A 25,212-nucleotide genomic window follows, 5' to 3' on the forward strand; every position below is an offset into this window, starting at 1 on the left:
ATCGAGCTATAAAGCTCCACAGATTTGGGTTTTGACACCTGCTTTTTTTTTTTCTTTCTTCTTTAGAAGGAAATCAGTAGTACGTGTAAGAACATACTCTTTGACTGATTCAGATCTCATAGACACCAGTTTGTTTGTTTTCTTACTGTGTGACATTGGCACTGTTTTTAGGAGTAGAGGAAAAAGCTCACAAAATAGACTTGCCCCTGAATTGTTAAACAGAGAGAGATATAAAGGCATCTTATACCAGGTCACACGGGAAGGACATTTTCAAGCATACTCACTTTCACAACTCTTGTCTAGTAGTGAAAATTGACTGGCTTTGTTGCCCTGTGGATTTCCATTTAATGTTGAGCAGGCATTTGCAGTATAGAAATGACAATCTCTCTCTAAAGATAGACTTGTTTGTGGGCTCCAGAGAGCAGTTCTCCTCTCTTTAGTGGTGTGGCTTATTAGGGACAGTCATAAAATTGACTCCCCCACCCCATGAGGAAAATAATGCATTATTCAAGGTGCTTCCAATTGTAGGTGAGAGAAAACAAAATTAACCTAGCTTAAAGAAAAGATTTTTTTAAAAAATACAAAAGATGGGAATGTGGTCACTCAGTAGATAGTTGAAAATTTCAGATAAGACAGACTCTGGTGCTTTTACCATCTGTTCCCCTGCAGAGATTTCCTTCAGGCAGCTCCTTACTGGACATCATCTCAGAAAGAATGAGACAGGAACACTGTTCTCTAAGCAGCCCCAGCAACCCCTTGAAAAGAACTTATTGGCCCTGTTTGTGTCACATGGTCTTACGGCAAAGGCTCTTTCTGGAGTATGAGATATTCTGATTGGCCAGCCTGGATCACATTCCCTTCTGTAAGTGTGTAAGTGGTGGGGAAGACTGTGTGATTATCAACCCTAGTTGGTTTCCCCAAAGCAAATAATTGTTCTAATATCAAAGTAAAGTGAGGAAGTGTTAAACAGGAAAAGATATCGTCACCCTTCACCTCTCACCTTGGTCATAGGCAGATGTAGTGTCTTCTTCTGAAGTTCTTTTTCCAGACTTTGTTTCTTGCTAAGTCTCAAAAATTATTAATGATAAAGAACACAATTGAAGTTGCCCTCTTTTTACTCACCTTTTTTCTATAGCTATATTTCCTAATCTAAGTTGAATGCCAAGCCAAGGTTTGATACCTGTTATGAAACATTAGAAGCAAAGGGGAATGGAAACTCAAGACTATGACAGTTGCACTGACTCTGGTTTACTGTTGAAAAGTAAGGGAACTGAAAAGCCTCCACTTCCATTCACTGAAGAGCTGCCTACTTGTGGTATTTTCTCTTTGAAGAGGCTAAGCTCTTAAGACTCACTTGAGGCTACTTATCCACGTTGTCAAGTATAATGAAATCAACAGGGAAGCTTCCAGAATGCAGGTGTTTCCCCTGCCCGTTGGGGCCATGTGACCTCTTTTTTTCTCTGCTCTGTCACATTTTCTCATTGAGATGCTACTTCTTATGTACCTTTCAACATGACTGCCAGCCCCAACCATGTTTTATTTATTTAGTTATTCAGGCTGTGCTGGGTCTTCATTGCAGCGTGCAGGCTTCTCACTGCCGTGGCTTCTCTTGTCACAGAGTGCAGGCTCTAGGCCCATAGGCTTCAAGTAACTGCTGCCCGTGGGCTCTAGGGCATGGGCTCAGTAGCTGTGGTGCACAGGCTTAGTTGGCCCATGCTATGTGGGATATTCCTGCACTAGGGATCAAACCCTTGCCCCCTCCATTGGCAGGAGGATTTTCAACTACTGGATCACCAGGGAAGTCCCCAACCACATTTTTGATGGTTAAAATGTAAGCTGTTTGTCTCAATTTTTATCCCAGCTCTGTTTTAACTATTTGTAACAGTGGGTAACTTATTACTTAACCTGCCTTTAGTCAGTATTTCTCAACTCATATGGTTACCAGGAAAATGATAGAGACTATATCTGTAAAAGCAGAAAATGTTAGTTGTCTTGTATCTGTCACTCACCTACATTACTCACTGTGTTGATAAGTTTCAGTTCTCAAACTAGAATCTGACTGGCAGGTGTGGCCAGGTAGCAACGCAAATTTAAGAGCACCAAGGTGACCCTTCAGCTGAGAAGTAGTTATGAGTAGAATGTGCATAACTGGACATTACTACTCTGGGGTGGTCTGTGTCTAGAGGAGGATATGTGGGGAGTATGACTTATAATTCTCAAACTCATGGTGGAAGGAATAACAGGTTCAGCAAGGAGTTAAGAACCTGGGCTCCGTAGCCACATTTGCCTGAGTTCAGATTCTGGTTGCCACACTCACCCTCTGTGAATCCCTTCTGCCCCTCACTTTTGTCATCTAAAAATTGGGACATGATATTGTGTACCTCATTGAGATACTGTGAAAATTAAATGAGTTACTCCAAGTGAAGTACTTGGAGAAATGCCTGGCAAATAATAAGCACTTAATAGATGTCAGCACTTGATATGATTTTTATTCTGTAAACGTGACTCTTAACTCCTATGATGGTCTGGTATGAAATTTCATCCCCATCATTACTGGGTTGCTCAGGAATGGGAAAGAACATGTGGCATCAAGAAAATATGAACAAGCATACTAATTTTTGGTCCATTAAGATCGTATCTGATATTTTCATTTTCCTGGCCCATGTGGTCAATGAAAGTATGTCAACTCTCAACTTTCATGTCGTACAGAGAGTCAAGGAATCTTTGCTGATGCTCTGGGCCTCTGTGCAGGGAGTCATGTCTTCATGACACAGCTGAGGAGCGTGACACTGCTGTCCCTTCTGAGAGTCTGTCACTTCCCAAGGGGTGACTCTTGACTTCAAAGGATCTTAGATCTCTTGGTTCTTATAAACCAAGGGCAAAATTCGCCTCTCCCTTTGGCTTCCTTCAAAAGCACTCCTCTCTTTCCTCCTCACCTATAGGATAACCAGCATGCTATCTCACTAAGTTTAGGCCTTTAGAAGGAACAGGGTTGCTGATGATTGAAGACAGCTCTGCCTTCTTTTTTTTTCAATATTTAATCAATTTTATTACTTATTTTTGTGTCAGTTTTTTGGGGGTATAATTGCTTTACAATATTGTGTTAGTTTCTGCTTACAACAAAGTGAAATACCCATAATTTTATATACACACACACACACACACACACGACCCCATGGACTGTAGCCTATCAGGCTCCTCCGTCCATGGGATTTTCCAGGCAAGAGTGCTGGAGTGGATTGCCATTTCCTTCTCCAGGGGATCTTCCCAACCCAGGAATCGAACCCGGGTCTCCCGCATTGCAGGCAGACGCTTTACCGTCTAAGCCATCAGGGAAGCCCATATATCCCCTTCAGAGAAGGCAATGGCACCCAACTCCAGTACTCTTGCCTGGAAAATCCCATGGACAGAGGAGCCTGGTAGGCTGCAGTCCATGCGGTGGCTAAGAGTCAGACACGACTGAGTGACTTCACTCTCACTTTTCACTTTCATGCATTGGAGAAGGAAATGGCAACCCACTCCAGTGTTCTTGCCTGGAGAATCCCAGGGATGGGGGAGCCTGGTGGGCTGCCGTCTATGGGTTGCACAGAGTTGGACACGATTGAAGCGACGCAGCAGCAGCAGCAGCAGCAGCAGCATATCCCCTTCCTCCTGAACCTCACTCCTACGCCCCATCCCACCCCTCTAGGGCACCACAGAGCACCAAGCTGAGCCCCCTGTGCTATACAACTGCTCCCCACCAGCTGTCTGTTTTACATATGGAAGTGTGTATATGTCAATGCTACTCTTTCAATTCACCCCACCCTCCCCTTCCCCCACTGTGCCCACATATCTGTTCTCTACGTCTGTGTCACTATTTCAAGGCAGCTCTGCCTTTAATCCATTGAAAACCTTCCATCATGAAACTCAAAAGCATTTTGCTAAGTTAAAGTCAAACCTCACACTCTCTACTGAATGATTCCATTTGTATGACATTCTAGAAAAGTTAACACTACGAGGTCCAAGAACAGTGGGAGCCGGTACTTAGGACTTGAAAGAAAATTGACTCCAAAAAGGGAGCTCAAAGGGGTTTAGAGTGAAGAGATTGTACTGTATTTGCATTTGGCGGTTCATACAGGACTCTATGTCTTACAACTCATAAAGCTATATTCCGCAAAGAATGTGCCATGCTGTGCCAAGTCGCTTTAGTCGTGTCCCACCCTATGTGACCCTATGGACTGTAGCCTGCCGGGCTTCTCTGTCCATGGGATTCTCCAGGCAAGAATCCTGGAGTGGGTTGCCATTTCCTTTTGCAGGGGATCCTCCTGACCCATTGATCCAACCTGCATCTCTTAAGTCTCCTGCTTTGGCAGGCAGATTCTTTACCACTAGCGCCACCTGGGTAGTCCACTACAAAGAATGCATTTTACTTTGTGGAAAGAAACAGGAAAACTATGCAAAGGGCCTAACTTTTTGCTTGGAATGGAGGGAAGACAAAAATACGGGGATAGTGAACATAAATCAGTACTTTAAAAAAGTTATCAAGCCACAGACAAAGCTAAAGAGATGGAGTATGCCTGATCACATCATGTTAAAAAGTTGGGCTTCCAGTCGAAGGAAACAGGAACTCATTAAAGGGTGTAAATCAGACAAGAAGACTGCCACAGGTGGGCTCTGGGAAGCTGTGCTGAAAGCAGTTAATTGAAGAGGTTACAAGAGAGAGTTCTTACAGAGTTGGTAGCAGGCTGTCCCACTGAGACCATGTAACCATTTACTTTCCTGGACAAAAACCTGTAAGGCTGTCACAGTACAGTATAGCTGATACTGACCAGTTCATGCCTCTCCCCTCTAGAAGCTTCTTTTTCACTCTGCAACTTTCCCTGCTTAAGTGAAATTAAATCCAAAGCATTTAAGTTTGCTTGTACCTACTTGTCTAGAAAAGCACAGAGACCCCTACAATGTGGTTCTTGACTTTAAGTACCTTACATTGTTATGAAGGGAAAACACGTTCAGCAAACCATCTCACAAGATGGAGGGAAAGGAGCACCACCCCAGATATTAGTTGTGGACTTTGGAGGCACAAAAGAAGCTGCAGTTAGTGATAACTGAGAGAGGACCTGGGAAAGCTTCACTATGGAGAATGGCACTGGAGCTAGGCCTTAAAGGATGTGATACACTGAAAAAGAGAGATGGGTACTTTCTGGCTGAGAACAACATGAGCAAAGGCAAGCAAGTGGGAAAACACAACCCCACCCAGCAATCTGATACTTCAGTATAGTATGAAGGGACAGTAACAGCAGTTTCCAACTTTTGATCATTTGGTGTAGGAAATGAAAATAGAAACTTAGGTGAAGAGTCTGCCTCTGAAAGGGTCAATTGTCTTCTCCTCTCTGCTCAGTCTCAAGTAAAATGGTAGTGAACCTTAGGAAGAGATGAACAACAGGATTCTTGTAGGGTGACTCAAACAAATAATAAGTAGGCACTTCTTTTTCTCCCTTAAGAAGTCTGATAGCAGACGGTTGCTGGTGGCTTAATCGTCTGACAACATATCTGAAATCCTATCTGTCTTTGTCTCATGGTAGGAAGATGGTTACCACTCCAGATATTATGTTGATGTTCAGGTAGACAGAATGAAACCAGCAACATTTTGTATCTTCCTATTAGGGCAGTAAAAGCTTGCCCAGTGCCTTACTCTAGTAGATTTCTACCTACGTCTCATTCGATAAAATCATGCCGTGGCCACCCCTTGCTTCAAGTGAGTCTGAGAAAGTGATTATTTAGCTGAGCATTTTGTTACCATGAAATACTAGTATTTTTGTTGTCAGGGAAAAACAGATGTTGATAAAGTAACATGCTGGCCATATTAGGGATAAATTCAGTGGATAAGGTAAAAGTCACACAGAAAATATTACCATTTAAGTCACCTGTAAAATCTGTTGATTTTGAGGCCTTCATTTTATGTTGTATTCTGAAATTTAATCATTCAAGTGTTTTAATACTTTCAAACGTTCAGTACTTTCATTATGATTTCTACTCGCTGGTTTCACTTTTCAGGTCATTATCTTCTTCATCACCTGAAAATGACTTTATAAGTTTCTCCAATTATTTTTTTAGACAGTGTTTCTTTGTGGTCCTCAATTAGTGTTTCAATTTCCTTCTCCATAGGAAAGCATCACCTCCAGCCTGCTTGGCCACAGGAACAAAGGGTTCATCTACTCTTTCAGTGACTGGGAAACCCTTAAAATCATGTGCATGTTGTTCTCTTAGGTCTCACCAGCCTCCATTACCTCTTGGAGTCACAATTGCTCTCACACTGTGAGAGACACTTGAGAACTAAGACTGAGAGGAAGCAGTGTTTTCAAGGCTCCCTTCTTATCCTATTCCCAAGTAGAAGGGCAGGCTTTTCTTAGCTTGGTCACACATTTCATATCCATCTCTCCCTTTTTCTCTGCACTGGTGGCCTGATTCTGGACACCTGCCCCACAGAGACCCAGAGGTAGCTATGAGTGGAATGCCACATTCATCCCATTCATGGGACACATACTGTATTATTTCTGAGAGCCAAGGAGTCTCTGTCACTCCCAACTCTGCTTTTCATGTCAAACATCTGTTGCCAGTACTCTGTTGTTCATATACTGTCCTGACTCTGAGGATGCCTTATTCCAGTGTTCCATCAATGCAATACAAAGCCAGTGTGTTGAAGTTATTTGTTTCATTGTGTGGTTTTATTTACTATCAACAATAATGTAGTCATGAGAAACTGAAATGAGGTTGCTTGCTGCTTGAATGCTCCCTTTTAGTTTTTCCAATTTTGGCTTAATGATACACCAAGCATGAGTTCTGGTCTGTTGGTTTCTAGAGTAGAGTTTGTTTAATTAAACTACTTGTCTCTTCATATCTTGCCAGAATATTTTTTATACATGAATCTTAAATCGCTCCGTGGTTTCACGTTCTACACAGTTATTTAAAGTGTTCACCTTGATGGTATGGTTTGTTCAGTTACACTGCTAGAATATTTGAAAGGAAACACATCTCATTCTTCTCTGTTGTTAAGATTCAAATTATTCAGTGTTTTTTGATCATTCTGGCCTATTGTTTTCATCAATATCAACTATTCTAATACATAATAATGTCTACCATTTTTTGAGCACTTTAATATACTAGGCGCACATAGCACTATATATTTAGAGAGAGAATATATATAATGAGAATATATATATGTATATTTTAGAGGACAATTCTCTAATACATGTGTTAGATCCTCACAATAGCTTTATGAGAGTAGTAGTATTATCCTTGTTCCTCAAAGCTGGAAACTGAGGCTAGAAGAAGCTAAATGAGTTACCCAATATCATATTCCTCTTCACAATCTTCCTGTGCAATCCTGAACTTGTTACATTCTACTTTCAATGTGCATACCTGTTAAAATCTCCAACCTAGATGAACCCAAATATCCACATTCTGCTTGCTCACATCAAAGCAGTTGAGGAAATTCCCCTCAGCCTGTGCCATAAAACAGACCTGAAAGTGGAAAAGTGAAAGTGTTAGTCGCTCAGTTGTGTCTGACTCTGTGTGACCCCATGGACCGGGGCCCAGCAGGCTCCTCTGTCCATGAAATTCTCCGTGCAAGAGTACAGGAGTGGGTAATCATTCCCTTCTCCAGGGGATTCGGCCCCTATCAATTTTGGTTACTAACCATCAGATCAGATCAGTCGCTTAGTCATGTCCAACTCTTTACGACCTCATGAATCGCAGCACACCAGGCCTCCCTGTCCATCACCAACTCCCAGAGTTCACTGAGACTCATGTCCATTGAGTCAGTGATACCATCCAGCCATCTCATCCTCTGGCGTCCCCTTCTCCTCCTGCCCCCAAGCCCTCCCAGCATCAGAGTCTTTTCCAATGAGTCAACTCTTCGCATGAGGTGGCCAAAGTACTGGAGTTTCAGCTTCAGCATCATTCCTTCCAAAGAAATCCCAGGGCTGATCTCCTTCAGAATGGACTGGTTGGATCTCCTTGCAGTCCAAGAGACTCTCAAGACTCTTCTCCAACACCACAGTTCAAAAGCATCAATTCTTTGGCACTCAGCCTTCTTCACAGTCCAACTGTCACATCCATACATGACCACAGGAAAAACCATAGCCTTGACTAGACAAACCTTTGTTGGCAAAGTAATGTCTCTGCTTTTGGATATGCTATCTAGGTTGGTCATAGCTTTCCTTCCAAGGAGTAAGCGTCTTTTAATTTCATGGCTGCAGTCACCATCTGCAGTGATTTTGGAGCCCAGAAAAATAAAGTCTGACACTGTTTCCACTGTTTCCCCATCTATTTCCCATGAAGTGATGGAACCAGATGCCATGATCTTCATTTTCTGAATGTTGAGCTTTAAGCCAACTTTTTCACTCTCCACTTTCACTTTTATCAAGAGGCTTTTGAGTTCCTCTTCACTTTCTGCCATAAAGGTGGTGTCATCTGCATATCTGAGGTTATTGATATTTTTCCCGGCAATCTTGATTCCAGCTTGTGTTTCTTCCAGTCCAGCGTTTCTCATGATGTACTCTGCATATAAGTTAAATAAACAGGGTGACAATATACAGCCTTGAAGTACTCCTTTTCTTATTTGGAACCAGTCTGTTGTTCCATGTCCAGTTCTAACTGTTGCTTCCTGACCATAGCTGCATCTTAATATCCAATATTTAATGCTCAACAGTCTTACTATAATTTTCTTGTCACAAAAGAAGAACTCTTGTTATAACCATTTCTTCTCTTCCAACTTACTCCTCTACCCATAAGAGTCCACCTCAGGCTCTTCATGGAATGTCTCATGTGATGTAAATTGCCCCCATGTTACTAAATTCCATGGACACCGTAATTCCTCTTACCTCTAAGTACCAATTAAGCATCTAGGGTAACTTCTCCCACCTTCTTGGAATACTTGTCACTCTTGACTTCCTATATTACCCCATTTCTGTTTCTCTGGCCAGTTACTTTGTTTCCTTTGATGGCTTATCTTCCCATATCCAAACTTTAAATGTTAGAATCCATTAATAATTCTGACCTTGCCAACTGTTGATATTACTGTAACCATTTCTTCATTAATTTCATCTATTCCCTTGGTTTTCATGATCTTCTGTATCCTATTGATTTTAAGTTTCTATCCCAATGGTTTAGAACTCCACCTTGAGAAATATACCTTGAGCTGTAACAGCTGACTACAAAGACATCTTAATCTGGGAATGCCATAGATACTTTCAACAAAGCCAAAATCAAACTTATGCTTCCCCCTACCAAAACATAGACATGTGTCACTCGTTCATCTCTCATATCACTATGTTCTTTCAGTTCTCCACTTGCTCTCACATTCAGCCTTTCCATTGTTCACTGTGAGTTCTTTAGTGTAGGCCATCATCATTTCTCACCTGGCCTACTGAAATAGTCATCCAACTGATTGTTGTGCTTTTGTTCTTGACCCCCTATCATGCCTTCTATAGAGTATACAGGCTTACCTTGAGGATATTATGGGTTTGGTTCTAGACCACCACAATAAAGAGAATCTCACAATCAAGCTAGTCACACAAATCTTTTGGTTTCCCAGTGCATATAAAAATTATGTTTGCACTATAGTGTAGTCTGTTAAGTGTGCAATACCCTTATATTAACCCACTCCAGTGTTCTTGCCTGGAGAATCCCAGGGATGGGGGAGCCTGGTGGGCTGCCATCTATGGGGTCGCACAGAGTCGGACGTGACTGAAGTGACTTAGAAGCAGCAGCAGCAGCAGCCTTATATTAAAAAGTACACATACCTTAATTTAAAAATACTTGATTGCTAAGGAAAAAAACACTCACCATCGTCTGAGCTTTCATTGAGTCACGATCTTTTTGCTGGTGGAGAGTCTTGCCTCCGTGCCAATGGCTTCTGACTGCTCAGGGTGGTGGTTGCTGAATGCTGGGGTGGCTATGGCAATTTCTTAACAATGAAGTTTGCCACAATGATTGACTCTTCCTTTCATGAATGATTTCTTTGTAGCACGCAGTGCTGTTTGATAGCATTTTATCCACAGTAAAATTTATTCAAAAATTGGAATCAATACTCTAAAAACCTGCCACTGCTTTATCAACTAAATTTATATAATAGTCTAAGTCCTATGTTACCATCAGATTAATCTTCACAACATCTTTACCAGGAGCAAATCTCATCTCAAGAAACTACTTTCTGGGACTTCCCTGGCCATCCAGTGGTTAAGACTCTGCTTCCATTGTGAGGGGTGCAAGTTCGATACCTGGTTATGGAACTAAGATCCCAAATGCGACATGGCAAGGCTGACAAAAGAAGAATAGAAACTTTCTTTGTTCATCTATAAGAAACAACTCCTCATCCATTAACATTTTATCATAAAGTTGCAGTAGTTCAGTCACATATTCCAGTTTCACTTCCAATTCTAGTTTTCTTACTGTTTTTTACATCTGCTTCCAGTGAAGTCTTGAACACTTCAAAGTCATCCATGAGAGTTAGAATAAGTTTCTTCAAATCCCTATTAAAACTGATATTTTGATCTCTTCCCATGAATGTTCTTTTTTTTTTTTTCTCTCTTTCTAATATGTGCATCATTTTATTTTATTTTTTTAATTTTATTTTATTTTTAAACTTTACAATATTGTATTAGTTTTGCCAAATATCGAAATGAATCCACCACAGGTATACCTGTGTTCCCCATCCTGAACCCTCCTCCCTCCTCCCTCCCCTACCCTCCCTCTGGGTTGTCCCAGTGCACCAACCCCAAGCATCCAGTACCGTGCATCGAACCTGGACTGGTGACTCGTTTCATACATGATATTATACATGTTTCAATGCTATTCTCCCAAATCTCCCCACCCTCTCCCTCTCCCACAGAGTCCATAAGACTGATCTATACATCGGTGTCTCTTTTGCTGTCTCGTACACAAGGTTATTGTTACCATCTTTCTAAATTCCATATATATGCGTTAGTATACTGTATTGGTGTTTTTCTTTCTGGCTTCCCATGAATGTTCTTAATGGCATTTAAAATGGTGAATTCTTTCCACAATTTTTAAATTTATTTTGCTCAGATCCATCAGAGGAATCACTCTTTCTGGCAGCTATAATCTTAAGATAGATAAGACTTGAAAGTCGAAATTATTCCTTGTTCCATGGGCAACAAAATGGATGCTGTGTTAGCAGGCATAAAAACAACATTCATCTCATTGTACATCTCCATCAGAAGTCTTTGGTGACCAGTTGCATTGCCAATGAGCCTTAATATTTTGAAAGGACTATTTCCGAGATTTTTTTCCTGAGCAGTAGATCTCAGCAGTGGGCTTAAATGCTCTTCACCCTTTTTTCTGATATCCCTCTTCTAAGCAATCATTTCAGTTCTTTATTCTCCTAATTATACCCCTCCAATGAAATTATAGTATAATAGATAATATATATCTATTATGTATATTTTTACTTTATTCTTGAATGGATTAAGATTCATTTTGGCTCCAGGACCAAATTTTGTATCTTTGGGAACTACATTACCCTCATTGAGAATGGTTTATACTAATTTTTATGAAAAATCAATTTAAATTTGTTCTTGAATATCTTTCTAACTATAATAATACTACATAAAAGGGCAGAGATCAAAGCTTCACAGTGAATATTGCTTTAGCATTGTGACACACACATAGTACATAATTGTTTACTATTTATAGACAACAAATATTGCAATGCTTAGAGTGGCTATAGATTTTGTATTTTTTGATTCCATAAAGAAGAAAGTCTGAATCTGTTTTTCCCACCAACCCATTTAGGGAGTAGGCCCTCTATAAATATTTGTTGAATTAATTAATTATCTGTACTTTTAGGTTAGGCAAATCTGTCCTGATTCCTAAAAATAATGTATTTGGTGCATATCCTGGAAACAACTTGTAATGACCACAAATGTTTCATGTTAGCAGTTTATTAAATGCCACCAGCATCCAGGGAGACACAATGGGATTAAGTTATTATTTCAAGTGACTTTTTTCACTCAAAGTTACTGCCTTGCGTCTGTCTGTTGCTCATGTGTGGGATGGCTTTCAGAAATTGACAGCCTCATTCAGTGGTTAATCCTGAAATTTGTGAAGACTCTACTATCTCATTCATTACTTGATTCACTTTAAACTGTTGATTAAACATAACCCAACTCACTCCTTGAAAAGAATTTTTCACTGAATAATACTATTAAGAGAAAGTCAAACCTTCATGATAGGAACTAAATACAAAAGCACTGTTTCTGTGGAAAATTCTAAGGAATTTCCGGTGATCATTTCTCCCACAATTCACTCTCTTATACATACCTTGGGTAATATGCTGTGGAGAAGATTGGTTTTCAGGAAAAATGGGTCTCACTCAGACATTATAGAATTAAGTATCAAAGTGTAACCATGTCACGAGCCTGGGCTTACAGAGGCAAAAACCATTATCTTGTGTATTTTAGGAAGATTTTAAGCAATAGGAGGCATATGATCATGTGTTCAGCTAAAACGTTAGAGTAACCAGAAAATTATCTTTCACAGAAGACTATGTTCATTATTCAAAGAATTATTACATTATTCATAGTTTTCTTTTAGTGCTTATAAGCTCTATAAGAGACTTAAATTTTTCTTTGTCATGTTACCTGTACCTCCACAGGAAAAATACAGTTGGATGCAGAGCAACTTCTGTTATTGAGTAAAGGCAATTGCTATTACAGTTAACATATCAAATGTCAAAGAAGCTAGATTTTATTGGAGAAGTGTGAGGTTGCCTTGGGCACAGCTGGCTTTGGGTATTAATTACTTGGCTCTGACCACAATTTCAGCTGTTCCATTGGGCCCTGTGGTCATCCTGTCTCCCTCTTATCCAGCACCTCACTAGATCCCATTGGTTTTCCTCTCAACATATCTCCTAACTCATCCGCACTTCTCCACCTGACTGCCAGTTCTTTAGTGCCGCCTGTTATCATGTCTGCCCTGCTTTGCCTCATATACCTTTGCCCTCCACAAGTGTCTTTTCCGCAATACAGTGTCTCAGACAGCTCAGGCTGTTAAAACAGATACCAGAGACTGGGTGGCTTAAACAGCAAGACATTTATTTCTCACTGCTCTGAAGGCTGGGAGGGCTGAAACCAGGGTACCAGCATGGTTGAGTTCTGGTGAGGGTTACAGTTGGAGCATGTGACTTTTAGGGGGACACAAATATGCCGACCATAAAATGCTGCCACCACAATCTTTGAAAAATGCCAACTTGCTCAGGTCTGCTTGATACTTTCACCATGAGACATCCCCATTTCATATATATTTGGCCACCATATCACCATAAAATCTATATATAATATATAAAATGTATGTACATTATATATTTTAAAATATACATTTACACACACACACATACATAGATATATATACCTTCACCATGGCTCTGCATTATCTGAGCCAACCTGTCTCTCCAGTGTCATTCCACACTGCTCACCTGTGATAAATATGGGCTGGTGACACCAATCTTCCTTACTGACCTCAGCTTCCCTACCCTACCATGTTTGTGTAATCTTTTCCCTCTCTTGACTAGGTCATTACTAAACACTTAAATATCAGCAAAACTTCCCCTTTTCCGGGAAACACACCTGCCAGACCAACCTGTGGCTCCAGGTTCTTTACTTTCAAAGACATGTTTCATTTTCCTTTCAAGTCATTTATCAGCATTTGTTACTAGTATATTTTATTTCTGAGATTATTTAATTACTGATCTTTAAACTCACCATTGTATCCTCCTGGAATATACTACATTCTATTGGTCTATAAGCTCCATGTCTCTCTAGTTCACCTCTACAGTGCCCTGCTCAATACATATTTGTTAAATACATTTAAGTTTGGGCTTATCAAGCCTACCCACCCTGCCCCTCTGGGCCATTGGGTTCATCCAACAAGGTTACCTAGAGGTTTGTAAAATAGCAGGACTGGAGGTGGCCTCATCTAGTCACCACCCCTACTTTGTATAACAAATGGGGAAACAACACCTAAGGCTAAATTGCCAAAGGTCAGCTATAAGCTTATGGAGAATCAGGTCTTTGGTTTCCCAGTTCTCAGTTATTTCAAGAAATCACATCATCCTTTCTCCTTTCTCCTATTTTCTTATCACCATTTTTTGGACTGACATTCTTTCTCTGTTTTATAATCTAGTATTGGTATAAAAGTAGAACCTTATTTTATCAGGTAAAATATGGCTATTATTAAGGACTGTCAATCAGGATATATCTATCCAAGCAACAGGAATTGGAAAACTTAGGACAGTTTGACTTCAAACAGTGATCATCAGATATTTTAACTCATATATGGAACCTGTTGAACATTTTAGCTCCATGGTTTTAACAAAAAGATGATTTTCAGTCTATTTTCATTAATACAAAAGCATTCATCATAATTATGTCCGTATTAAAGAATGTATATCAAGAAGGAATTTAGGAGAGCAAACCCATTCAGCTTGTTTAATTCCTTCATCAGTTTTCCAACAGTATTCATAAACCATGTCTGCCCATTTTAAAAGTCTTTCTTGGAATCGGTACCTGTAACAGTAGTCCTTTTCCATGTACAACAAAAAAGTTGATTTGTCATATATTTCTTGATCTCCAATGTTACTAATTATATCTTCTATCATTATAATTTTTTCTTTCGTGTCTCACATTTCTCTCAAGTCCAATTTTCTGCAATCTAAATTTTTCTTCTAATATTTAATCCATGGCTGTTTTCAGCATGTACGATTTAGGCATTTTAATGTTTATTATTTTTATAAAATTGAATTTGCTTTAGATCAATAAAAAGTTACAAACCAGGTTTTTATTTTAGTTAGTCTCATCTACAATAAATTTTGCTCTCTACCATTTATCTCTTACGATCTATTTTCTGGTGATTATTTCTACTAATTAATTGCAGTTTAAATTGGACAAATGTCTCTCTCCTTTAATTTGCCTTTTTCCTTAAATACGGAGATATTTTTAGCATTTCTCTTTGGTATTCCATTCCAGGGCTGGGCACACTGGTAAAAAATCCACCTGCCAATGCAGGAGACAGAGATACTTAGATTCGATCACTGGTCTGGGAAGATACCCTGGAGAAGGGAATGGCAACCCACTCCAATATTCTTGCCTTGAGAATTCCATGGACAGAGGAGACTGACAGGCTACGGTCCATAGCGTTGCAAAGAGTTAGACACAACTGAGCTCGCGCACACGCACACACACACACACACACTCTCTCTCTCTCTCTCTCCCAGGGTTGCTCTGTTTTCCTGGTAGGAAATGAAGGTGATTAAAGACAGTCTTCTGTTTAGATTAGATTGTTACCTTATAAAATTTTCAATTTGGGGAGAAAACAGTTTAGCTCTGACACTTCTTATCCCACCCCTCATTTTATAGTGAAGGAAAATAAGGGCCACAGAGGGTTATGTGATTTCCCAGCATTACAGAGATAGGACTGGATTTCAGGTTTCTTGACATACAGAACACTTTGAGGGAAAAGCATGACTAAACTTGGCTCTGAACTTAAGTATACTTTCCAGAGAAGGGAAGCTGGCTTTTTTGTTACTATGGCAACAAAGTGCATTAGAGACTTTTTTTTTTTTTTTGGTGAGTTTACCCCCTACCTGTGCTAGTAGGAAAAAAGAGCCACTGAGCTGATCTTTATGATGATTCAAAACACTTTAGAAAGATCCTGTCACATGCTCTATAAGTTCCTGATTGATTGTGTGGAATTAAGTTATTGGGCAGAGAACCAGCTAATGGAAACACATTGATGAAATCATTTTTGAGGGATATTAAATGGAACTTAAAATAAAACTGAAATGGCTTTATGGATTTTTCACTCAAACTGTTTATGAACATTTATTGCCAGTAAATTATATTGTGTCAAAGAAGGAATCAGTGGGTATGGCTTTAATAGAAACCTTTTTGAAATAATAAAATTGATAATACTTTATTATCTAAGAATGGCTAGAGAGTGGGATGGGGAAATTCCTCCTGATGGATATTGCAGATTGGGAGAGTGAAAAATGGTGTGAAAACAAGAAATTGGATAGGACTTGGGGAAAAAAATGGTCTTTTGGAAATGTGTTATCTCATTTCATTGTACATGAGAATTATTTTTAGAAGACAAGTGTTAAGGAATTTAGCAGGTGTTACTTGAAACTATAAACATGGGTGTTTTTTCATGTTTCATAAAAGATGTGCAAGTAGAGAGTTACTTAATCTGCTGAATGAGGGTATACAGTAGGGTCAAGGGCATTGGTTTTGGAGCTGAAATGCTGGAATTCAAATCCTGGCTCTCCCTCTTCAAGTGTGACCTAGGAAAATTTCTTGACATCTCTGAATCTCACATTGTAGCTTCATAATAGCAGAAATTAATAGTCCTGCTTTTCCGGGGTTTTTTTGATGATCAAATGAAGACAGTTGCAATTGTTTCTAGGTTTTAGTACATGCTTTAAATTTTCATTTTTAAGAGTCATAGAGGACCCAGATAAGAGGAGGAAAGAATAGGGTTCATGGACATTTTCATAAGAGTAGTATTATTTTATTAACTGTCATCTGATGATTGGAGAAGGCAATGGCACCCCATTCCAGTACTCTTGCCTGGAAAGTCCCATGAACGAAGGAGCCTGGTGGGCTGCAGTCCATGGGGTCCCTAGGAGTCGGACACGACTGAGCGACTTCACTTTCACTTTTCACTTTCATGCCTTGAAGGAGGAAATGGCAACCACTCCAGTGTTCTTGCCTGGAGAATCCCAGGGACGGGGGAGCCAGGTGGACTGCCATCTATGGGGTCGCACAGAGTCGGACACGACTGAAGCAACTTAGCAGCAGCAGCATCTGATGATTGCTATGGACCAGAAATCTCATTTAGTGTCCCAAGATCCCTGGGAGATGAGGGTATTATCAGTATCCCTTCTTTTCAGAGAAGAAAACTGAGTATCAGAGAGATTTATGTCCAAGGTCACTTAGCTAGTGAGAGATCTTGTTACTTCCCCCTGGAAAATCATATACATGAGTCCGTCCTCCAGTGCATATGGGAAATATGGACCCCTGTGGCCGAAGTCCAGCAAAAACAAAATCAAAGGGCATCTGGTTGGATGATGGAAGCTGAAGGAGCTTGAGTGTCATGCCCTTGACTTTGATCCACATCAGAGCCTATGAGTCACCCATCTTCTCCACCTATCAGAGCTTAGCCCCTCTGGGTTTTGCTGGCTTGCCTTCAGTGAGTACCACATTGACTGGCACTAAGAAAACAAGACTCTAGGGCACCATGGCTAAATGTGGGTTCTTTAGTCAGATGCCCAGATGTGAAGCCCAGCTCTAGCACTTACTGGCCATAGGACCACAAGCTAAACATGCCTTTAGCCCCAGTTCTCTTATGTACAGGATAAGCAAGTTTCTTGGTCTGTGAAAGAAAATGCAAGCCTTTAGATTGTATTTTACTTTAAAGAAATATTTATATTTAACCCAAATAGCATTCCTTTATAAGCATACTCTTATTTTAGAGGCATAGTTAAAATGCATTAGGTCACGATTGTGGACATTCATTTAATATGTGAGACATGAGGAGTTTTAGAGCTGTAAACTAGTTCTCTTACAGAAGTGGCAGTACTTACTGAAATGAATCCAGTAGAAGTCTTGGAAATCTAAAGTCAGCTCTGGCTGTATTCTCTATTGGACCTTGCCCCTGCCCACACTGAGCTTAGTCTAGTTGAAGAAATGAGATGAGTGTCTCCAAGGTAGACCCTGAACAGTGTGTGCTCAGTACCTCATGAGTGCTGTAGCCATCTTACAAGTATTTGTTGAGCACCTGCACTGTGCCAGATGATGAAGATATGACACAGAGCAAGACTTGTTCCTAGCCAGGAGTGCAGCAGATGCGACTGCAGTCAGCGAGCTGAGGACCCAGGCTCAGCTGTTCAAAGGAGACCATGTTCTTTCTTTCCACAAACACAGAGAATGAGCATCTGTAAGGTACTGGAAGCGCTATTGTCATACTATATATGTATATTTAGAAGGGTGGCCGAGCTCAGATCCCGCAGCTACAATAGAGGAATTCCTTCTTGAGCCTAGTCCAGCAAGATGTAAGAAGTAAAGTAGCAGATGAAGTTTTGTTACTGTACTTGACAAGTAAATAGGGTCAGCACAAAGTTTGGACGGGATATAAAACTGGCCCAAGCTTTTGAGGTTCATTGTTCATAAGAGCTTGCCATTCTTTGTTTTGGGATTATTGGTCTGAATAAGTCTATGCTACACTATGTGTGTGTGCTTGGCACAGTTGCAGAAGTTGCAACATAGATCTTCTTTGGCTTCAAAGGTCTTATAAAATGATGGGCATGAGAAAGAGGTGAAACATGAGTCTTCACAGCATTCTAGTAAAAATTCAAATGATGAAAGCTGTCCACGGGCAGTGTTCATTGCCATGGGAGTGTGTCAGACAATGATGGCTGATTTAGAAATAAGTAATACTCTTTCTGTTGCAGCTTTCATGGAATTCTTGGTAGAGGAAAAAGAGATTTGAGCTGAAACTAGAGAGTATAGATAATAAATAAATAATTCTCTTCTCCTTATTGAGTCATATAATTGTTCCTTTAAATTACATATATTACATAGAAATATAGACATTTTTAAATAGAGTTCAAATGACTAAGAACTAAGTATCTCTAAGAATGTCAAAGGGAAGTGCCTGTTAACTGCAGTACCAGCAGATGAGAGTTGTTCAGTGACAGGCGAGATGGTGCTGAGAGGTTGCTGAGGGCATGGTCTTGGATTTCAGACAGCCCAGAGCCGCCTTCTGATGTGTCAGTCACGGTCCTGTTCTGCAAGCCTGTTTTATCTACTTGGCAGCCTCCACAGCGCCCCTCAAAAGATCCCAAAAATGTTGGAGATGGAAAATGGATATTCTGTAAAACCTAATATAACACATATGTAACATAAGCTACATTGTAATTTGTAATCTGCTGCTGCTGCTAAGTCGCTTCAGTCGTGTCCGACTCTGTGGGACGCCATAAATGGCAGCCCACCAGGCTCCCCTGTCCCTGGGATTCTCAAGGCAAGAATGGCAGCCCACCAGGCTCCCCTGTCCCTGGGATTCTCAAGGCAAGAACACTGGAGTGGGTTACCATTTCCTTCTCCAATGCATGAAAGTGAAAAGTGAAAGTGAAGTCGCTCAGTCATGTCCGACCCTCAGCGACCCCATGGATTGCAGCCTTCCAGGCTCCTCCGTCCATGGGATTTTCCAGGCAAGAGTACTGGAGTGGGGTGCCAATCCCATTCTTATTCAGTCACTGCATCAGTCAGAGTTCTTTAGAGAAACAGAACCAATAAGGTCTGTATAGAGAAAGAGACTTACTGTAAGAAATCAGCTCATACTTACAGAGGTTGAGAAGTCCCACAGCCAGTGTCTGTTAAATGGGAGACTTGAGGAAGGCCAGTGGTGTGGTTTAGTCTGAGTCTAAATGCCTGAATACTAGGGGTGTCAGTAGTGTCAATTCCAGTCTAGGTCTGAAGGTCTGAGAACCAGGATCACTGAGAGCAGATCAATGTTCCCGCTCATAGGGTCAGGCAGGAAGGGCTGAACACTTCTGCTTCCACTTTGTTGTATTCGGACCCTCATCTGATAGGATGATGCCTAGCCATATTGGAGAGGGCAGACTCTTTACTCAGCCCACGTATCCAAATGCTACTCCTAATCACATCTGGAAATTCCCTCACAGACACATCCAGAAATAATGTTTAGTCAAATATCTGGACATCTTTGATCTGGTCAAGTTGACACATAAAATTAAACATCACAGTTATTAAGAACACAGTAAAGCTTCAATCACAGGAGCAAAATAAATAATACATACATAATAAAACTGAACATTCTTATGAAAATTTATACTGAAAATTGAATTTAATGGGGCTGTGGGTACATTTTGATATATTTAAAATGATGTGATTTGGGATCTTAGAAAGTAAAAGTGTCTATGGACGGTGAAAGATCTTCAGTGTCCCCACATGAAGTGCCCCTATGCCACTTGGAACTGTCAATTTCATGGTCTTGTTGTAGTGAATAAATTATATATATATATGACATTATCTAGCAATGTGGTAGTTACTCAAAAATGTTAGCTGAGGATGATAGTTATTATTCACAGAATAATGTTATTAATCTCATTAATAATAATATTCACCAGAATATTCTTTTAATGACCATATATAGTATTATGGAATAAACAAATTTTCTCATTTTGCTTGTGGTCTGTTACACCTATCAAATAAATGTTTCCATAGTTGCTACAAAAGCCAGGAAATCAATTCACTGTCATAGACTCATTAGTATGTGTCAGAATAAACCTGGATTTCGAATAATGCTGGTTAATGGAGGATTTGTACACATTATAACAGTGCAAGAGGATTCCTGAAATTCACGCATGAATGCAAGATATTATTCCACCCCTTCTTACAGTATCAAAGAAGTACACTGAACATATAAAAGTAAACACCTTTACTTCAGAGTACAGGATACTGCCTAAGTTTAATTGAAAAACAAATATGTAGTGCAATTGTCTGTGATAAACTGAGGCTTAAATGATTTGAAGACACTTTGAGAGTGGACAAATCAGATAATCACAATCTTTATGGCTGGAAAGATTCAACTGGTGTTGACAAATTGTAAAGATAAAAGCTTATGGCAAAATCAAGAGCTAAATGTCTAGATTGGGTTGGGAATCAATGTTAATACTCAAATTGTAAAAGTGCTGAACTTTCAATGATCTCTCATAGTGTTCTCTTTTGTTTAAGATTTCAAGATAATAGTGTAGAACTTGATTTGCTGAAAAATATTGGCTTAATTTTCATTAGGCAAATTCCTTATAGTCTTACAGTATTCTCCACCATCTAACCCACTGCTTAGTTGTTATATGTGTTATGTGATTTGTGCCCTGTGCTGCAGTAACAGAGTTCCAGTTGCTGGTTTTCAAAACACTTTCAGCTGGACAACTGTTAATATTTTATGAGAGACAAGATTCAGACTATGCCATTTCTAGGCATCTTTTTTTTTAAGTCGACATGGTATTTGCCTCATGACCTTACTCTGATCTCAGCAAGAACACATTCAAAAGAAGTTACTAGTTTTTTCAAAGACTGCTTGCATGAGTTGATTCAATGCTCTCCTAGCACAGAGACATGCCCTAGAGCCAGTGGCAGATACGTGTGTATTGGTTTGTATAAAGGATTCACCGCATTTAACTCCATTCATTGTGCTGACCCATCCAACACTCCAACCTCTGTTTGCTTTTTTCTTTTGTTTGCAGGAGCAGAGGGCACAGTGTTCCCTAAATCTATAGAGACACCTAATGTCAGGGCAGATCCCTTCAAGGAACTAAGGTAAACTTATGACTACGGTTTGCATTGATTAAGTGGCTATTTGCTCTCTCTGTACAACTGATTGATGATCCATTTTAAATACCTATGATGTCATAGTGTCATGAGTATATAAACTGGGAGAGGTTATAAAGGATGTGAAGATAAGTTACAACCAAGAGAAAATTTTTTCTGAGTACTAAAAGTTGAGAGTTTGGAGGAAGAGGTTGCCAGTCTTGTAATAAGATTTAAGATTCATTCATTTGCAATGCTTATTTCATGATGTATTTTGTGATATGATAATCCTCTCATATTAGAGAACTAGTCAGTAATTGGTGCTAATCAGCCCAAAGAAGTGTGGTGTTTAAAAGAAGCTGAATAGTAAATACAATACTTTATATATATATATATATATATATATATAAAACACAAGCTATTTTCTGGAATGATTTGGTGCTAGGACTGGGTTCTGTGGATATTCCATATACTGGTGTTGATCAGATATCCATAAACATGCTGCTTTTAGCAGAAAAGGGCTCTGCAGAGCCATGTACTTATGGCAAACAACTATGGAAAACGAAAAGAACGATAGACATAAAGATGGACAAAGAGAGAGAGAGAGCTATAACCTAAAAACCATTCCTACCACCCAAGAGCTACCCCCAGCCCTCCTAAAGAAACTCGTATAAAATGGTATGATGATACAAATATAACTTTAAGTTTCACTGTGGGCTCAGGTTGTTGTTTAGTCACAAAGTTGTGTCTGACTCTTTGTGACCTCATGGACTGTGGCATGCCAGGCTCCTCTGTCCTCCTCTAACTCCCACAGTTTGCCAAGATTCATGTCCATTGAGTCAGTGCTGCTATCTCACCATATAATCCTCTGCTGCCCCTTTTTCCTTTTACCTTCAACCTTTTCCATTATCAGGGTCTTTTCCAATGAGTCAGCTTTTCGCATCTGGTGGCCGAAGTATTGGAGCTTCCGCTTCAGCAACAGTCCTTCCAATGAGTATTGAGGGTAGATTTTCTTTAGGATTGACTAGTTTGATCTCTTTGCTGTCAAAGGGACTCTCAAAAGTCTTCTCCAGCCCCATGGACTTATAGCCATGAAGAATTCAGTGAATATCAGCTTTCTTCATTTCTCATATTTCTTTTAATTAAGACCAGTCATAAATCACCATAAAGAGCCCTGAATAACTCTCTCATAAAGACATCAACTATAAGCAAATATACTGTGTTGCACAAGTCACATCTTCTCTTTGACAACCAATCCCAAGATCTCTATTTTGCTAAAACAGCAGCAGCCGCATTGGAGCAGGTGTTTCCTGAAACAGAAATACATCCTCAGTAAGTGGAGAATATATCACCTCATTACAAAACCATAGCATTCTTGCCAAGCCTGTGAGTCTTTATGAATATAGGGAAATAAATCAGGCCAATGAAAGAGGATAATTAGTGGGGAGTAAGAACCTTTTCTTAGCAAAATCTCGTGTACTATGGGCTGTATTTTTTAAATTACACACCACACTGCAACGTTTTACGTTTTACTGGAATAACTTTTCAGCAGGGCTTCTAGAGGCCAGAAGTTGCCTGACTCTGTGTTGATGAGATCCTGTGTTTCATGTTAATGTGCTAAAGCTAGAATCTTTTAAGCAAATGCACCCCCAAAACCTGCATTTTAGAACTCTGAGGGAGCTCATTCTCTGAAAATGCACAGAATCCTTGTGGCTATAATGTAAGAACTCTTTCAACCAAACTAATGGGTGGCCCAGTTCCCTTTTTTTTGCAGTCCTCTTTAGGAGCGGGGAGTTTTATTTGAGGAGGGTGTTGGAATTTTTGTCTGTCTGTTTTTTATACAACTAGTGACTAATTTGCAGTGATCAGCCCAAAGATAAGTGCTGTCTAAAAGAAGCTGAACTCTAAATATCATACAGACTTTTTCTATGCAACAAACTATTACTGGAAGACTTAGGAAATAGGGATTTAGGCTAATTTTACTTTAAACAGGAAAATAAACCTTCTATAGTTAAAAACAAACACAATCATACCAAACAACTAAAAGACAACTATATCTGAGCATCAGCCCACTGTAGAGATCCATATCCTGAAGACCTGAGGACAGAGTGTTTGCTCCTACGAAGATGTGGATGCACTTCCTGTCCTCTGCACACAACCTCTGGAAACCTTGACATTTGACTTAAAAAATTAAACCTCTAAAATTTACAAGTAAACATAAGTTTAGTGCAATGAAATAAAAATTTTCAGGACATTGTTGCTTTTCATCATTTATTCTAAAATGATAAGCATATTCTATAGTGGCTAGAAATAACATTTTGTTACAGGAAGCATAAAAAGACTTCTTTACTATGTATCCCTAAAACTGGTCTTTTTTTTGCCTCTGTTTAGGTTGTGTTGATGCGAAATAGCTTGAACTGAATCAGGAGGCTAGAATGTGATCACTTGGCCCCTCTGTTCTTCTCGAAATTTTTTATTACTTTTTTTTTTAATGACACTGTGTGGCAGAACCTCTGACCAATTGAAAGAATAATCAGATAGATTAGCCCAGACCAGTGTGTCTGTGAATGTTTCACATTTTCCATCTAATGGTGCTGCATTTTTACTCCCAGTTATTGACTGGTATTGACTTTGGATGTTGAGTAAATAGGTAATGAACTGGCTAACTAAGTCTTCTGACCTCTGGCTTTAAAGTTGGGTCAGTTTTACTGACCTAACACTGGTGTGTTTTCTGGTTATAGAAAAGTAGAGTGATCTAAGGGAGTTCCCTGGACTTGTACCAGCAGGTCACACTGTGAACTGTTCAGGTGAAGCAGAAACAGTCACTCCTTAGTGGCAGCTGGATAGAGGGGAAAGAGCCCTGAGCTGAGTCAGGTACCTACTGCGAGCCTGCAGTGTGGCCTTGAGCTAATTTTAGAACTCTGCTGTCCCTAAAAAGCTAGGTTACTTCTTGCTTCAAATGTCTAATCTCTTTACATTATTTTTCATTTTTTTAATAAATAGCTTTAAATTTAAAGAAGAGTTGCAAAATTCATGGAAATGATTCAATTCACATGCACCCTTCACCTGATAGTCCTCTAATGATAACATCTAACATACTCATGATAAATTTATCACAATTATGAAATTAATATTGTTACCTTGTTCAGTTACTAAATCATGCCTGACTCTTTGTGACCTCATGGACTGCAGCACACCAGGCTTCTCTGTCCTTCACTATATCCTGGAGTTTGCTCAAACTCATGTCCATTGAGTCGGTGATGCCATCCAACCATCTCATCCTCTGTCGCCCCCTTCTCCTCCTGCCCTCAATCTTTTCCAGCCTCAGGGTCTTTTCCAATGAGTAGCCAAAGTATTGGAGCTTCAGCATCAGTCATTCCAATGAATATTTAGAGTTGATTTCCTTTAGGATTGACTGGTTTTATCTCCTTGCAGTTCAAAGGACTCTCAAGAGTCTTCTGCACCATAGTTCGAAAGCATCAGTTCTTCAGTGCTCAGCTTTCTTTATGGACCAACTCTCACATATGAACATGACTACTAGAAAAACTATAGCTTTGACTAAAGGGACTTTGTGGGCACAGTGATGTCTCTGCTTTTTAATATACTATCTACATTTGTCATAGCTTTTTTTCCAATGAGCTAGTGTCTTTTCATTTCATGGTTGCAATCATCATGCACAGTGATTTTGGAGCCCAAGAAAATTAAATCTGCCACTGTTTGTATTTTTTCCCTCCATCTATTTGCTGCAAAGTGATCGGATCAGATGCCATGATCTTAGTTTTATGATATTGAGTTTTAAACCAGCTTTTTTACTTCCTCTATCACC

The 25,212-nt window shown here is 39.7% G+C and overlaps 1 protein-coding gene across 4 annotated transcripts in view; it reads left to right on the forward strand.

Moving 5' to 3' along the window:
• Nucleotides 1-25,212, forward strand: part of SGCD (sarcoglycan delta) — a 1,105,251-nt gene that overhangs the window by 972,569 nt on the left and 107,470 nt on the right. For all 4 annotated transcript variants that reach the window (XM_070792125.1, XM_070792124.1, XM_070792126.1 and 1 more), the window contains one exon: nt 21,323-21,395. In XM_070792125.1, the coding sequence (XP_070648226.1) occupies nt 21,323-21,395 (73 nt within the window). The remainder of the gene's footprint in view (nt 1-21,322; nt 21,396-25,212) is intronic.

The sequence above is a fragment of the Bos indicus genome, chromosome 7, assembly GCF_029378745.1.
Source record: "Bos indicus isolate NIAB-ARS_2022 breed Sahiwal x Tharparkar chromosome 7, NIAB-ARS_B.indTharparkar_mat_pri_1.0, whole genome shotgun sequence".
In the NCBI taxonomy this organism is placed as follows: domain Eukaryota; kingdom Metazoa; phylum Chordata; class Mammalia; order Artiodactyla; family Bovidae; genus Bos; species Bos indicus.